Source organism: Mixophyes fleayi, chromosome 3 (genome assembly GCF_038048845.1).
Source record: "Mixophyes fleayi isolate aMixFle1 chromosome 3, aMixFle1.hap1, whole genome shotgun sequence".
NCBI lineage: Eukaryota > Metazoa > Chordata > Amphibia > Anura > Limnodynastidae > Mixophyes > Mixophyes fleayi.
The window spans coordinates 113,116,569-113,135,033 of NC_134404.1; the positions used below are offsets into that span (position 1 = coordinate 113,116,569).

At 38.8% G+C, this 18,465-nt stretch overlaps 1 protein-coding gene across 3 annotated transcripts in view; it reads right to left on the bottom strand.

Moving 5' to 3' along the window:
• Window positions 1-7,942: 7,942 nt before the first annotated feature.
• Window positions 7,943-18,465, bottom strand: part of PEX5L (peroxisomal biogenesis factor 5 like) — a 217,697-nt gene continuing 207,174 nt past the window's right edge. For all 3 annotated transcript variants that reach the window (XM_075202178.1, XM_075202177.1, XM_075202176.1), the window contains 4 exons: window positions 15,901-16,098; window positions 10,301-10,466; window positions 9,348-9,505; window positions 7,943-8,488 (listed from right to left, as the gene is read on the bottom strand). In XM_075202178.1, coding sequence (XP_075058279.1) covers window positions 8,284-8,488; window positions 9,348-9,505; window positions 10,301-10,466; window positions 15,901-16,098 — 727 coding nt within the window. In that variant the 3' untranslated portion in view covers window positions 7,943-8,283. The remainder of the gene's footprint in view (window positions 8,489-9,347; window positions 9,506-10,300; window positions 10,467-15,900; window positions 16,099-18,465) is intronic.

Sequence of the window (18,465 nt, forward strand, 5' to 3'; positions counted from 1 at the left end):
TGGTGACAGAGGATGGTGACAGAGGAGGAGAGCAGAGGATGGTGACAGTGGGACAGAGGTTGGTGACAGAGGTTGGTGACAGAGGATGGTGACAGCGGGGCAGAGGAGGAGAGCAGAGGACGGTGACAGTGGGACAGAGGAGGGGGACAGGATGGTGACAGCGGGACAGAGGAGGGGGACAGAGGATGGTGACAGTGGGACAGAGGAGGAGAGCAGAGGATGGTGACAGCGGGGCAGAGGAGGAGGACAGAGAGCAGAGGATGGTGACAGCAGGGCAGAGGAGGGGGACAGAGAGCAGAGGAGGGGGACAGAGGGGCAGAGGATGGGGACAGAGAGCAGAGGATGGGGACAGAGAGTAGAGGATGGGGACAGCGGGGCAGAGAAGGGGGACAGAGAGCAGAGGAGGGGCACAGTGGGGCAGAGGAGGGGCACAGCGGGGCACAGGAGGGGGACACAGCTTGAGAGGGCAGAGGATGGGACAGCGTGTGAGAGGGCAGAAGAGGGTGACATTGTGAGAGAGGGCAGAGGAGGGGGACAGCGTGACAGAGGGCAGAGGGGGTGGTGTGAGAGAGGGCAGTGTGCCTGGATGCAGAGGGGGCAGTGTGTCTGGATGCAGAGGGGGCAGAGTGCCTGAGGGCAGAGTGTCTGGATGCAGAGGGGGCATTTTTGCATACAACTAAATAAGTATTTCTGTCCTGACCTAAATACTTATTACAATTTTTTGACCCAACTACTTCTAAAACAGGACTGCTCAATAATTATTTTGGAGGGGTGCCTTGAAAAAATTTGGAGACTCTAAGGGTGCCGCGGACTGCAAAAGTTTGGGAACCACTGAGTACAATGCCTGGGAGCCCAGTAATGGAGATTGGTAAAACGAGTACCATAAGTCCCAGACCTTGTAAAAATTGAGCATCTTATCATGAAGTAAATATGTAATGTACTCTGTGGCGGTTATATACCAATTACGGGAGACCACCGCCTGGAGGCAAGAGGAGGGGGAGGCCTTCCAATCCTTAGCTATTTGTAGCTGAACTGCAGCACACACGTTGCAATTTGTCATCGTGTTTAGAAAGCGTTTTTATTGGATGGCATCGTCACATCACCAAAAGGTCTGAAGTCACATGGGTGCCCAAAATCTGTGTGAGGAGATCAGCAACCTGGACCCAGAGACAGGAAACACTTCCATTAACCCTCCAGACAAAGTCCCAGGGTAATAAGTTTGGAGGGCACCATGTACCACCTGGTATAAATATTATAAGCATTTTCCTTTATTGAGTTGTTAATAGAGGATTTAGCAATATGGAGTTTAATGAGTGACCATTCCTCCCTGTCCAAAGTTCTCCAGCATATAGCAAACAGTGAGCAGTCATGGCTCCCAGACACGTAGAAAGTGCAGCAGGGAGTCACTGATGGAAGTCAGAAATTAAGGAGCAGTGGAGCCAGATGGGCCATAACCTACCAGGGGCCGACAGCCTCCACCTTCACTTGAGGGGCAGATGACTCCGAGTGCTCGGAGCTAGAAACAGCTGTCCAGTGGGTTACCGGGACAAGCCAGCGATGGCGAAATCCAATCCCAGCTTTACAGTCTGCAGGGTTTACACGGATATGCAGTCGTCATGATTGTAGTCCAAGCACCACCCCCTACGCAGTTCACTTTTAAGAACATTATATTGCACTTGTGTCTGTTACTGTCTAAGCGACTGTTCATCTTCTCTTTGTGGACTCCCACAAATTCCTCTCTTATGTTATCTCTCTGTCTGTCACTACTCTAGCAAACTGCCTCTCTCTACATACTAAAGCCTTCATTTCATGGTGCTATTCCAAATTTACTCCTTCTCTTTACTGTTAATTTAATTCTGACTGTCTGCCCCAATGTTTGAGGACACATTGATATTTCTTTCCCTTAAATATATACATGTGGATTCACTGTTTTGTTTTATACTACTACCTATAATTTCTACTGCTCTATTTTATACCACTACCTATCATTTCACATACAGACTATTACTATTTATTACTAGACCACTATATTTGTTTGGATTTTCACATTTAGACCAGGCACTGAGAGTGCTCAGACTAAAAATATTAAGAATATCTCTATTTGTTCATAACATTTTTTGCAGGGCACTAAAATTCTATATTGATTTCTCTAAGTTACATTTATTTCTCATGACTGCATTTTTGGATTTAGTTTATATTTTATTATATTGTATGGCCAATATTAACATATTGTGAATAAAGTGCTTTTATTGAAGGTTTTTGGTTACTACTTAAAAATAATATCTTAGGTATCCAAACTAACTAACCCGTTCCCTTTCTAAGTCGCTATAATCATTATACCGTGCTAACATGTGAACTGTCAAGACGATGATACCAACAACACATTTTCAATCAGCTATGCATTAGAAATCTGAATAACATTAATCCAACAAGTCATACCTGAAGAGGCCGCTCAGGGCTGTGAGTTAACTTTCAACCTGTTAGTTCCTACAACCCACCATGTCAACCTGATGAGGGTGAGCAACAAATCGTGAGTTAGACCAATGGTGCCACACCTTATGATATTTATGCATGGCCTTCCTACTCTCATACATGAACCACTCATGTCTCCAGACTTCAATAACTAAGGTGATCCACTGAAGCACACCGAGCGGCTCAGCCCCATCCACCTCCTCGCTATAAAGACCTTAGCCAATGAGGCCAAGGTAAATATGTATTTAAAGAGTGGTTACCTAGTTCCTCTTCTAGTGTAGTGCTAATATTAACATATTAGAGCAATTAGTGGACATGAATAATTCATTATGACATTTGTGTGAATGGCTGAAGTGAGTCAGTCTGTTATATACTAAAAATGTCTTTGAAACTGCTTTTCATTGGATGTGGCACGCATAAATTTTAATTATTATTATTATTAGTATAATTATTAGGGATTCTGCTTTTCTACCATTTTCAGTTAAAATTGAAAAATCCTGAAATCTGATTGTCATCAGCTGACAGGGACCTACCACACTTTCCACAGTAGGCTACTGATCACTAAACTTATTAATACATTTACTGTTACGTTGGAGATGGGGGCAGTATGTAAAGAGTAAATAGAAAATAAAATAAAACAGATATATATATATATTTATTTACACATATTGTTGAACAAGGTGGGGAAGGGACAAAAATCCCTTCTCCATTGGGATCTCCTAATATCTTGTTTCCTCACACCCTCCCATCTGTTGTGTATACTTAGTCAGTATCACTGAAAAACACAGATTTTTTTGCATGTGAACCCCCCCCTAATAAAAAAAGGGAATATTAATCCCCAAATACCCCAAGACAAACAATGAAAGCAGAAACTTTAATTATTATATATTATGATCAAACTCATTTGTTTTTCAGAAATAACTTGCAGACTTCCAAATAAAAGATGTAGCCACAATCAAGACATTTTTTATGCACCCATAAAAAGACACAAAACAGAGATCCTGTATTCTCAGTGTCATTTAATTGTGCATTATGTTTATATATATACAATAAAATACATTATAATGCATGCTTTTGGTTAATAGAGTTGAAATACATAAATGCTAAATTCATGCGACATGGCATTACCTGAGGTTATTATAGTCTGTTTAAAAAAAATTATCCTTTTTACAAATCGGATGCCTTTGACCATCAAAGTAATTACGCTTTAAAAATATAGAATTCTCTTTCTAGTTTCTTGGCATTATAAATACCATATTGCATGGATTGATAGACTTGTCATCCTAGAAAAGTAGGGCGAAAATATGATCAAGAAATGTACCTTATGAAATAAATTGCTATCTTTGATAATGGGTACAGCTCAGTAATGGCATTGGCTGTTGCAGTGTGCCAATCTGACAAGTTTCTGAATACATCCACTGTTCTCTCACCGAGGCGAAATATCAAAAGTTATTCTATGACTGGGCTAAATACATACTCTCTATTGAAATGGCAGCAAAACCGACATATTTTCTGTTGCACAATTGTTTGAACTCTCTAAGTGCTCTGAAATCACGGCTTTTTCTTACGTTGTCATCGTGTTATGTAATTATATATATGGACATGTCAGGTGATTTAGAGAACAAGGGCAAGGAGTATACAACAGTAAGGCCACAGCTTTAGTTTCTTCCATTCAATATTTTAGCAGTGTTTAGAGTCGATCTGAGGGCAGATCACAATGGCAGTGAAATATTTGTATAGGTACACTGATTCCTAGGTTCCCAAGGTGTCCCTGTAAGGTAATTAAATACTTTGGAATGTATTAAAGGGGCCCTCTAGTACTACTAGTCACGATTCATACAAAAAACATCCATCATTCATCACTATTTATTAACAGGCCAGTTGTTTACTCTCTCATTTCATCCACTAATAACAATCAATATATTAATGGGCCAGAAAGGCAATATGCATGGTTGCCTTGGGCAGGGGCAAATGCAGGATTTGTAGATGGGGGTTTCCAGCATGCATGGGGGCATGGCTATAATATTAGACAATGCATGGCTGCTCTCCAACTCTTCCTTTCCCTATAATATACAGGGGCAATGCTGCGTGCACCACTGTTAGGTGCAGCTCTCCCTTTTCAAGCAGAGCAAATTATACAGTGTCCCAGGCTTGGATGGGGGTTTCCAGGCACTAGGAAACCCCCCCTCCACCCCCCTCAGTTTGCCTATCTTGGGCACCGTAATATGTGGGGCTCCAGATTTCTTCTAATGGAGAGAAAAATTACTTTCTATGGTCTATGTTTTGGGAAACACTTTTCAATGTCTTTATGGTGTGTTGGTACCTGCACAAAAAGCCAGCTCTGATTAAAAACAAAATGATAGTTACATACAAGGCATTTCTGGGGTCAGGGTCTTTCCTACACAGTACATTTTATATTGTTTGCATAATTCAAATAAAATAAAACAAAAGCTTGCATCCATACAGACAGTTGTGCATTCTTGTGGTGCAAAATGTTGTATTCATAAATATGAATTTAGAATTGATCAGGTGATTAGATCTGCTACACATTTGTGGGTTTATTTATTATGATGCAGCAATAACATAGATTTTCTATTGTTTCTATTGCTGAGTATCGTAGTGATAGAAAATCTATTATCACTGCAATTTATCATTAAGATATCATTGGAGCAGCTGAGTAATACTCAGATCGGTGATACTGGCTGACAGCTATAAGAGGACCTTTGCTGCTTCGTCAGGCCAGCGTAGTGGCATATGCGAATACATATAGAAAAATACAAAAAATATAATATTATTCTAGTATATTCCAATTAGGAAAAAAAAAATCTTTATTTAGGTAATAAAACATTTTTTCCTGAAATGATCCTTTGCTAATACCATTCTGAGATGGTGATACAATAGGAGGGCAGCAGTACTCCCTTTCATAGCCCCCTAAGGACTATTGAATATTACTTACATCTAATTTTGACATTGTCTTTGCATGTGAAAAAGCAATTGGAAGTTCCATTAACATTCAAGCCTTCATTAATGTATAAATCCAAATTGGCTCATGCATAATTTTCGTTTTTTTGATAAATAATTCAATTAAATTAATGATGACCCGATTTTATTTTTCACTTCCTCTTGTTCTCTTCTATTATCCAAATCTGACAAGTATATGCATGATAAAGGGCTGGAAACATATCTGTCCCTGATTAGAGAAGTATCAGTGTGGACCAGCAAATCAGTACACAGATTCTCCCCCTGTCTCTCTCTACTCGAATTGTGTCTCAACAAGGATACAAGGGCTCTTTGCAAAGTAATAAAAAATAGACACATGTTAGTTGTCTAACAAAGCGAGGTTTGAAGGAAAAAGCTGGTTACGTAGGTATATTTAGCTAAAACATTAATATCTACATGAATCAGTTCCTTTAAAAATAGAGGAGCAATCAGATTAAGGGTTATTTTTAGTCAAGGCAATCACAGCTCCACAGCAAAGAGGAAGAAGCTAATCAAAATGAGAAGTGAGGTTAGAGAAAGAGAGCAAGACCCAATATTCCACTTGTAGATTGAACATATTTGTAAGGACATTAGATCCTGATTAGTGGTAGAGAAACACAGTAAGAACCTGTGATCATACTTGTTTATGCTGCTACACAAAAGATAAGATAAGATGAGATATAATATTAGAAACACCAAGGGGTATATTTACTAAATTGCAGGTTTGAAAAAGTGGAGATGTTGCCTATAGCAATCAATCAAATTCTAGCTGTCATTTTGTAGAATGTACTAAATAAATGATGACTAAAATCTGAATGGTTGCTATAGGCAACATCTCCACTTTTTCAAACTCACAGTTTAGTAATTATACCCCCAAGAGTCCCTCCTGGGTTTAAAACTGTAACGTGAAAAATGTGGTGTTTGTGGACACTATGAATGGAAGTGGCACATCCAGAAATAAGTACCTGCCCTGCTGCATTTTACATTGTCATCTTCTGGTGTGTGGGTGACTATAATGAGGTAAGCAGAGGTTGTTCTCTCAAGCAGCATGTATTGGGGGGCAGTATAATGCAGGGAATTAAATAAATATTAAATAATGTTAATTTTCTTACCGAAAAAATCATAGATGTAATAATCATGAAATGCAAAATATTTGTGTTGTAAAGATTCCACTAATACAAATGTTTATAGGGGTTTTATTCGTGCAGGAATCTAGGCGTGTGTATCCCAGGCAACGGCACAGCAGGAGAGATGTAGTACAATTGGCATATGCCAAATCTAAAAAATTGGGATACATGACTATAAATGTCTCTGGCCTCAGTTCACTGTGTTAAACAGAATGATGCATGAGTGAAGTGAACCTGTCACAACAAGTTCATGTTTTGGGATTTAATAGTACATCACTAATTGTATTTAATTTGTCCCATAGATACTTTTACTTGTTCATCTTTGATTACATTTATTTAGTTATTGGTCCTTGTGACTGAAGCTTTGAGTAAATAATATAAAACTTGTTTTAATCCAATCTGGGTTTATGGTGGATGACAGGTCCATGATAAAGGCACTCTTCATTACAGAGATTGGATCAATGTTAACACTATCTCACCATGGCAGTGGTCATATGAACTATGATCTGCAAAAGGCCCTGTGTCATAGTCATATATGAAAATATTACAATTTTACGGGTGTATTAAATAATGATAATTTCTACTCTTTACACAGAGTAGACATCCTGTGGCGCTCCCTCTGTAAGAATAGAACTACAAGTCAAAGTAATCACTGCTAGTCTCTGGCTGGCAGGGTATGATAGTACTTGTAGTTCCATCACAGAAACACAGGTTGCATACGGCCGATCTAGATTAAGTCATTTACATAATCTTTTCTGTTCATTTTCTACACCAACACAATTTAAAGTTTGAGTACACATTATTAAGGATTCAAGTGTTTACAAAATATCAAAGTAGTATATATTTGGTCCTATCTCCCATTGTGGTCCGACTGTTCAATCCTTTAATGCTACTGAAAGCAAACACATTGCATAAATAAACAATATACTAAAGTGCAAATGTATAGTCACAAACAGGCATGTTATAGCCTCAGTCAGTGCAACTTACTGTTTCTGTAGATAAAATCAACATCAAATTTGGCAGTTGGCTATACCTGCGGACAATACAGCTGATATATTGGTTAGGAAAGGCAATTGGAGTGCCAGCGCCCTCTTGTGTACGCTTTCCTATGGTGGGGTTTATAGTGAAGTGCATTGGATCATATATACGCGGTATTCCTCGGAAAGTGCTGGCATGTTTATACACCAGCAGGTTATGCAAAACAGTACTAATAAAACTGCCCCATACCTACTAATATGTTTAAAGGCCCTACAGACTGTGAACAATATATAGATCCTCATGCACTGATCAGGAGTTCTTCCATGTGCTGCAGGTGGTCGCAGTGCTAGTTTGTGTATAAAACAAAACATGGACATCTGATGACGTGTGGAACAGGTACACCAAGTCCCCGGACTAGATGTCTTTATCAAATGCCTGAAAATTAACCAGAACTCCTGTATATCAGTCATTTTTACTAGTATAAGAACATTTCTATGTAAATATTTAATATTTGAAAGATCTTTGAACTCTTTATAAAAATCAGCTTCATCTACAGCTCCGCGTTGTTTGTGCTTTTTTGAGTCAGAAATAACCCAGCGAGTTTTGGGCCAAAAAAAGGCCAATCAAGTTATCATCTGGTAGTGGAAGTATTGAATATCATGCCCGGCGGAATCTGCAGCAAACACTATGCACTTTGTAAAAATGTTTTTGAGGTCCAGACATTGTTTCATAATTCTATATTGAAAGCTCGTAAGAGGACATCCAGGTCTCCCACATTGGCAGCATGAAAGAGTTCTGGCTGGTCCATCATGGACAGAGCTATTCTGAGTGCGGCCCAGATGTTGCCTGAATTTACAGGATGTTGAGCTTGCTGCTGAATTCTGCTTTTCCTCTGCAGACTCAGAGCTGTAAGAAAGTTGCTAACGGCCTCCCTAGAAAGCAAACATATCAAGTATAAAGCATGCAGGTAAAGCATAATTCTAAAATAGCATTAGCATATTTATGCGATATGTTTACAAGTAAAATACTAGCTTAGTCCTGGCCCATCCTGTGGCTCTCCAGGTGTAGTGAGACTACAAGCCTCAGCAAGCTTTGCCAGTAGATAGCCAGCCAATAGCTGACAAGATATGCTGGGACCTGTAGTTTCACATTACATGGAGAGGCCTCGGTTGGCTAGGTCAATACTAGATTAAACCTAGTTTATATTAGATGCAATTCATATCTAACTGTGCTTGCTTGCAACTTTTTTCATTGATCAAGAAAACAGGAAATCTTCTGTCTGCATGTAAACTGTTCATTGCATAGTTTTGGAGATTATTTCATGTTTGTTGCTGCTATCCAGTTAGTACCATCATCAACCATCCAATACCCTACGTTTGTCTTCAGACTTCTTTCTTCTAATAGTTGGGGTTGGGAGGGTTACTGGTACCAGTTTTAGGCAGAGGCGGAACAAGCGAGCTGTGGGCCCCGATGCAGGAAAGCGGGGAGGAGGGAACCAAGCCTACAGCTCTCTAGTTCCCCATGCAGCGAGCTCAATTATCTCCATGAGCCCCGGTGCACAACACCGGCTGCACCAATGGTAGTTCTACCACTGGGTTTAGAGTACACTTTGTTTGTGTCTCATAATGCTGAGTGTCTAGAATTCTAGAAAGAGGTTAGAGGTTAGTTATTACATTAGACTGTGCATTGTTAGCATTGTTGTAGGGGACCGTTTTCATTACACTGGTGTCTAAACTAAAATAATGAAACTAAATAATAGTAGAAACAAGTCTAGATTTCAATGTTACTAACCTGTGAGCCCCAAGATTAATGCAGCTTATTCCTAAATTGTATCTGGACCTAATAAATCCTGGCTGTATCTCCAGCGCTTTCGAGTAGGCCTCTACAGCTTCTTCACTTCGATCTCCATTTGCTAATGTTGCACCCAGGCGGTTCCATAATGAGTAGTCCTGGCAAGAAAATGTTTGTTTAGAAAAAAAACCCTCATTTTACTATGTAAGACTCACAAGTACCAGAGATGTATAAGAAGGGTGTCACAATAGTTTTAGCTGTCCATGGAATTTACTTCTATTGCTCCTGCTGAAATACATTTGTAACTGTACACTATTAGCGCCTCTTATACATATAGCCAAGTAATGTGCTCACATGTATAGAATGAATATGAATACTATAGAGTTCAGTAAACTATCTAGTCTTTGTACGATAAGACTGAATACACGACTGCACCAAAGGAATAAGCAATTGTTTCCTAATCTCTGATGATATATTTAACGGTGTTGTTGATTACCAAAAACACAAATTACTTTGTTATAAGGAGTTTTGTAAATAGCTTCAAGAGGTAAGTTTGGCTATGTGACAGATGTTTTTTTTATTTACAGTAATGTTTATGGTGCTTGATAACTAAACAATAAATAAATAAATATAAATAATGTGTTACATCCCACTGATCCCTTTGAAGTTAGTGTAACAATATTCAATAATAAAATGAAAACTGTCTACTTCTGTTCACGGTCTCACTCTACAAATAGGCAGTGCTAACAATGGTGACAAGAAGGAGGGAGGCGGAGCTAGAAAGGCAAAGCTTAGTCTAATTGTATCATTTATATATTGGGATCTCTGACTTCTGGAGGACATCTAGAGGTATTTGACAAGGGGTGGGGCTGGAATAAAATTCATAAGCATTATTGTAGATAAAAACCCACCCACTGCCGGTTTCTCTTAATTCTTCAGTACTATTGATTTACCTCTGGCCGGACCATTAAGGCAGAGTTGAAAGCATCTACAGCTCTATCAAACTCTCCACTGAGGTTGAATAAGACTCCGAGACCAGTCTGCAAGTCTGGATCTACCAGGTCACCATTTTGATGGGCTGCCTCCAGGTATAAATCCTTCACCTCGTCCAGGGAAGCACTGAAAGAATAAATACTGAGTTTATAGAAAGAACACTAAACTACGTGATTGTGTGTAAACATTAAGGGGGGTATTCAATTGTTTCTTTTAACGCGCTAAAACAAAAAAAAACGAGCGCTCTAAAAATATTACCGTTAATACGGTAATTACTCGCTAAATTTCATCTCGCAGCTCCCTGAGCAGCGAGCTGAAATTCAGCCCGCTGGCAGCGAGTAAGTACCGTATTAACTGTTTATGCGCGCAAAATTACCGTATAATATGAAGTTTTTTTAGAGCGCTCGTTTTTTGGGGTTTTAGCGCGTTAAAAGAAACAATTGAATACCCCCCTAATACTGCTAGGGATATTGTTTACCTTGCCCTGTTACACCATATTTCATCTTCTATTGCTAACCTAGCTAATCACTGACTATTAGTTTTATTAATATATTAGCAAGTGATGAAAAAAATTCCTGTGGCTTGAAATATGTGAAATATGTCAATGGAATACGTCCCCTTTATTTTTAATTATTACAAAGCACATAGTAAGACAACTACATCAAGTTTAGCATCAAATTCTAGCTGTGATCATTATACTATTAATCTCTCTCTCAAAATAATATCCATAATTAATTTTCTCATAATAAAACTTATTTTAGTCTCTTACAAACAAATAATAAGATGCTTTTCAAAAAAACATCCTCTATGGAGGTTGATTTAATATGTAAAATACTGTACATCATACATGCCACTTTTGAGATCTCCCTGGCATCATTTGGTGCCGTCCTTTAAGCTGTCACAACCATTTTAGCCTATTAGTGGGGGGGTGGGGCCGTGATGATGCGTGAATCGCATAGCTAAGCCCCGCCCCTACCTGTTAACTAACAGATTGGCCAGGAACCAGAAGTTTGCTCTGCTCTCCCGGGAGGACTCACAGAAATCTGGGAGTCTCCCAGACATTCCAGGAGAGTAGGCAACTATGACATACAGTATTTTTTAATTTATACTCCTAATTTGAAATTGAACAATTTTGTTAGGAGATTGACTACAAGCTGTTGCCCTCTCTACTCTTCTGGTTTTTGCTCACAGTGACCCTTTTGTTTGTTACATAATCTAAGGATTTATACACATGGGTGTTAAAATCAGGCACATTAAATATGCATCAGCAAAAGCCAATTAACCACTCTTACACATGGGCTTCAAAAAGAAGGTAAGCAAATTTGATGTTGCCTAAAGCATTCACAATAGTTAATTTCAGTTAAATAAATAATGGTGTTCTATGGGGAAAGCCTGTCAAAACACTGTTAAAAGTATATGTAGAGCCAGCGAACGAGTGGGCCGCCCAAGGACTTTAGTTAATTCCCCTGCCAGCAGAGAACTACATCTCCCATCATGCAGTGGGGAGGGGGAGTGTGTGTTACATGTGCTTAGGCATCCATATTGGATTTGAATCTAAACAAGAAAAGGAGCATCTTTTGCAAAGTCTTAAGGAGAGATTACCTGTGTTAAGTCAAGTTAAGAGATACAGGGGACTGATATCGTTTATGCATTTTGCTATATTCATGCATATCAGCCCTGTGGACGAAGAGTGGAAATCTGCATCTGTGCTGTTCTCTGAAACTAAATAAGTGAATTTATATGTTTATTAAGCAAATGCCATTGTATGACATATGGTAGTAATTTGAGACAAGTTTGCATGCAATAACATTAGTGTTATGTATTAGAAAGGTTTTTATGCGCCTATACTAGTGAAGTTAAGTGGGTCAGAGGTACCTCTTACTACAATATAGTGCGGAATTGTGTTCAGTGTTTGCTAATGTTTAAAGTGTTACTCTTATCCTCCTGTAAAATATCTTGTGATATAAAGAAATATATTTTTGAAAGTTAAACTAACAAAAGCTTTAGTAGACGATGTCTTCAATAATAAATGTGCTGGTGCAGCTTCTAAAGACCAGTTTGATGTATTGCTCCTTTATGTGTGTGTTTGTCTGTGGGCTTAAGTAGATGGACGAAGGGCTCCTTAGTCTCCCTCTGGTAGGGCTTATTACCACAATATTACCCCACAAAGATCGTACTGAACCCTAAGGTGGAGGCACTGCGCAAGACGATATCAAGCTAAAAGTTTATAAGACACGCACACCTGTACACACATCCGTGTGGGAAAAAGGGGTGTTACATATATAGTACACTATGCTGCAGCGTTAACACATCTCATAGCTCTATTGATGCATAGTTAAATTACCTCTGCTTCAATGAGCATTGTTTTTTAATGCCATGTGTACGTAATCTTAAGCTTGTCAAAAATTTTATATGTATAGGTTCGTTTGCTTACATTATTTTTGTAGTCCCAGCATTAGAAAGCATTTACTAGGCCCTTCCTTAACTACAATAACTATAGCTCTAGCGAGTAGGGATATGCTAAGATTGAATCCACAGTCTAGGGTAAAGCCATAATATTAGTTGACTGCCATGGTGAATTAGTAAAGTACAGTAAGATGAAGAGGAAACCATTTTCTTGTGTTATCATGATATTTATTTTTTGTATTGCACAGTACCACTTTTCTTGACATGTTCCTTTTTTATAGGTAATATTATTTAAATTACACACAAGTTCATATTCATAATAGACTCTCTCTCAATTAAGCCCCAGCTATATTTCTGCAGCACAGTAGCAGTAATTTCCCACAATGCACTTCATGTACCACAGTGTGCTCACTTTAATTCCAAGTATAATCCTTTATACTAGGATTACATCGTTGCTAGCAAATTCATGAAACTTTCACAACTATATCTGTGACAGCTCTTTTATATTTTATTTATCTGTCCTTTAACTCTAGGGGCTATGTAGAAATGAATCCGCTGCAAATACAAATGTGAAATGCTTTAGCTTTATCACTTGACTGTCTTTCAATTATATTGAGACAAAACAGGCATACTCTCATTGTCCCGTTCCCCGAAGGTAGACTATCCAAAATTGTTAAACAATAATAGGAAGACGTAATCTCCTCTCTGCAAGAGGATGGACACGATCCCTCCAGAAAACAAGGGGCTTCAAGGATGTGGGCACCATTTCTCCAGGGTTGAGTCTACATGACGTCGTTTACTAAGGCCATGGGATTACAACCTCTAAAAGCGCCCTTCTTAATTAAAGCAATGTAACGCCGGAAATGAGTAATTCTCCATTAAGCTTCAAATCAAATTGTCAAGTTGTAAAAATAGTTTATAATCTTTCTCTAAAGATACACCAGCAGACAGTAACAATGCTAGCACACAAACTAATTATTCAGATAAAACTAGCAAGTAACATGTATTCGTTATGGAGATTATTTGTTGGACAATGATTATTTTTTTTATGTTCCCTCTACAGTTCATGGGAGTGAAATGATACAACTATTTAGTACTTAGACAAAGTATCTACTAGTTAAGTGGTGGGCAAAAGGCATCCCGCGGGCCATCTGCGTCCCACCGAGCCTTCGTCTGCAACACCCCAGCCACCTGCTCCCGATCTTAACATAATGGGGTGAACGACTTCCGCGTCACTTGAACTCCTGCAGTGAGGTCACATGACATACCTTCCCTCTCAGCCCCTTAGAGGGCAACGTCATGTTGCCTATAACTGTACTAGTTCCTACTTAAGATAGACAAGAAATTTTGTAACTTATAACTTGTTACTTCTACATAGTTTAGCCAAGGAGTTAATAGACCTTGTAAACCTAAAAGAAAATAGCTAACTCACAAATATATATATATATATTTGTATATATATTTGTGAGTTAGCTATTTTCTTTTAGGTTTACAAGGTCTATGTTTCAGCAGTTCAGCAAGACCGAAGATATTTCACATAAATGTATGATGAATGGGGGTATTCCTACACACAGCAGACATGCATAAGATAGCTGGGAGCAGAGAACAATAGCTATCACAACTGCACCGCAAATGTAAATGAAATGTCAAACATATCATTTTTTCTGCATGGAAAATTTTATGAAAATTGTCAAAATGTATACTTATATTTGGATAACAGTGATGTCGCCAGATATATTGAATATTTTTTGACAGTAATACTTCACTATATGTCAATCCTCTCCGCTTTCACTAACATTCACTTCGTGTATATGAGACAATTTTTTGAAATATTTGAGGGTGACCAAGTCCCTCCCCCCACCCCATATGACTGAACAATGCCATGAATAGACATAGTCAGCGTCTATGCTATCCTGTACATTTGTATTGTCCATATAATAGTTATCATCAGTATTTTGTGGGTTACACTGTGTATGTTATGGATTAAATACATAGTTTGACAGGTAACATTATACTAAGAAATCTATCAATTCCCCCCAAGCAGTGCTTTCCCTCTTATATCACTGGGATGAATTATGTCTCTACTCTGGTGTGATTGCTGGTATCTCTTTTCCTCACCAGGTAGCAGGGAGCAATTCAGCAGTCAGAAGAAGGAAGATCACACCCTTCACCACCGCTTAAGGTTGGGGCCTCATTTGCCTCCACTGTGTGTAAGTGTTAGGTGCTCTTGAATAAAATGCTGCTGTATTGCTGGCCTCTCTTCTGCAACCTAAACATATAGATTGATCATATGGCTGTAGTTTCCTTAACCCCTTGAAGACCAGATGACTTTTGCCTCATATGAGTATATCAATTTTTACATTTTCCCACTGTTGCTGAGAATAACATAACTTCAAACAAATTCACATGAATAGAAAGTTTTCTGGTGAGGGCACCGGCATTGTTCAGTCTGTTTGAAAAAGGCCAAGGGGTAAGCATAGAGAGGAGCAGTGGAGAAACAACCACCTTTGCAGAGGGTGCAAAGGGTTTGATGGTAAGGAGAGCCCTGTAGCCATCACACACCTGTCATTTGCTGTAGTTCTGCCACTGCTTGAACTCACAACCACCTAAGTGCATGCATAGTGAAGAACAAATGTCCCCCCCCCTTCTAATTTTGCTACAGGTCATGGCAATGTAGTGTTCCCTTGATAGGTGAGAAATGTGGGACAATTACAGGCACTGGGGACCCTGGGCTAACCAGTTAAGTATGCTTGCAAGTCAAATATGATCTGCTTTTTTATTTTAATTTCTCCATCTCAACCCACTTGCATTATGACTTTGCATCATGACCTTAAGAATTGGATAACTGGATTGGATTACTAGATTTTATATGTTTAGGGGGTAAATGTATGAACCTCTGGATTCTTCAACTCCGGCGAGTTCAGCGTCTTCAGCGCTTAAATTTAAAGCGCGCTGCATTGTAAAGGGAGACTTCCCTTTACAAGGCAGCGCCGCTTTAAATTTAAGCGCTGAAGACGCTGAACTCGCCGGAGTTGAAGAATCCGGAGGTTCATACATTTACCCCTAGGTCTGTGCTATATAGTATATGTACTTGGTTAACATGTTAAAAATGTTTCCTTTGATATGATAGCAATGGAAATTTTATGAATTGCACCTTTCGCATAAAGATTTTGACATCCTCCTTGTCAATGACGGAGATTCAGATTTACTTTTCACTAGGTACTTATATCTAGGATTTTGTTTCATCCACATCTTCAGAGCCTTGTACGCCTCTTGTTGGTGTCCGATATTGGTGTAACTGACAGCCAGGGCCATGAGTGCTTTTAAATTATTTGGTTGTAGCTGTAAGCACCTAGAACAAAATAAAGACAATCAGTTATGAACAAAATTACTTTTCCCCAAATAACTGTGTACTACATATATAACAACAAAGCAGTAGAAAAAATAATACCAATTATGCTATCAAATGGGTAATTTCATTTGAACAATTAAAGAACACTAGAGAACAATTGGAGGACAAATTAGAGGACTCCTACATAAAAACATATTTTGTTTGCTTTCTATATTGAACTGTCATCAGTAATGTTCAGAGTATTAATTCTGAATTCTTATTTATTGAAGTCCAATTTTATTTAGATTTTATTCCAAAAATGCCTCTCCTGCTAGTGCAGGAGACAGGGGAATTTCCAAAAGTGCTAATGGGCAAACAGACAGTGCAAATGCTCTTTTGCAATGTTATATTTCTATTTTTGTACTAATGCACACATTTATTAGCATGGATTTTTGGGCCAAGATGACAGTAGTGGAAAAAATAATTGCAATGTGGATTACAAGCAGTTGGGCAGATGGGGCATTCTCCTTTCTAAAGTGGATTATGTGCATAAGTGGACCTATGTAGAAAACCAAGATTTTATTTTGCGGGATGAGACTGCGTTAAAGGGGTGTGGAGGGCGTATCTGCAGGGGTATTTACTGCTACTAGGGAAGGAGCACAGCTTTTTCCCCATTGGCTTTTTCTAAATGTATTTTAAAAAATGTAATGGAAAGGTCCGAACACACAAACATAACATATGTAATAATTTTAAGCCATATTAGCAATGTTTTAGGAGAAAAACGTAAAAGTTTAAATAAATAAAGGGGGGTGGTCCTGAAGCAAAACTAGGTTGGACTTTGATGTAACATTTTTATTGTTTCCACCATACACATTTTCTGCAAAACTAAGTGCATATCAATTTGAAATTGGTGTCTTGCATATTGATTTTGATGGGATATTTCCAAAGATGGAAAAATGGCCATGTACCTCTTCCTAGTCTACCTTCCCTTCTTTGAAAATATCTAATGGATATGGTCTATACACATCTGTTGTCTTCTCCTCCTCTATCTGCCCTCATTGACCCTCATCCCCTTTTGCCTACTCCTCTCCCTCACTGTCTACCTGTACCTAGTCCTGCTCTTCAACTTGACCCTCTTCACCTGTATCTTGTCCTTGTCTTATAAGCACTCTTGTCTTATTCTCAAGATCCTCTCTCTCAAAACTAACATTCCCAATTCTGTCTTCACATTTGCTTCCAAACTATCCGTGTAGCTTGTTCACTCCTCAGACCCCATCTCTGCTCCCTCTCCCTCTTTGAGTCTGCCCCTCCCCTACAGAATGTAAGCTCTCATAATCAGGGCCCTCTGTCCTGGGGATTTCATTAAATGATTATGTAATTTTGTTTGCTGTAATTATATAAATTTGTTGTCTGTACTTATGTAATATGTACAGTGCTGTGGACCGCTTGTGGCTCCTTATAAATAAATGATGAGAGTAATAATACTAATATAACAACCTCACAAACTTTCTCTCCTCTTATCCTAGAGGGTTAATTATGAACATTGCATTGCATTTAGGTGCAAATCTCCACTAATCCATGACAACCAGACATTTGCAATAATTGTAAATATTGCTGTAGACATATAAAAAGCTAGCTGTTCTTGGTTTCTATGGAGAACAGCTAGATGCAATGTTAGTACATAACCTCTGAATCCGTTTCCGCTATAGACAGTGACTCTCATATTTTACTACATTGGTCAACCAGTGTGTGACCCCTTTCTGACAGATCAAAATCCAGTCTAGAGTCTAGTCAGTCCAGGATTGTTCTACTGGCTTGATTTGTTATGTTGGCAACATCCTTCTGCTTCTCAGCACAGGCAATAGGTGATGGGATCACTTCCAAAGAACCATTTACGCCAATATTAGGGATCACTTCCAAAGAACCATTTACGCCAATATTAGGTCAATTTGCTGATATCTTTCGTATGTGAACAGATACAGGGAGGAATATTGGGTAAGCCAATGATTGCCATAAGCATATATGTGAGGTAGTTCTGTAACTTAAAAGATAAAGGGAGCATAGAACAGTCATGGCACTTGAATATCCTGATCTGTACAGTTTGGCTACCCAGTCAAGGTTGCACCTTGATGCCAGCTTTAGACAAGAGATCACCGTGCCCACATCTAAATAAAAAAAAATCAATATATTCCTGCAGTGTGATCACTGTTGCAGAGCAGGTAACATGGAAACAAAATAATCCATAATACCTGTCACTGAAGCAAACACGTAATAGATAATTTCAAATGTCTTAGCACAGCAAGAAAGGAATAAATACATGTTACTGTCTCTTTAACAATTCATCTGAAACTCCTGCTTGGTTGTGTTTCAGTTTTTTGTTTTTTCATT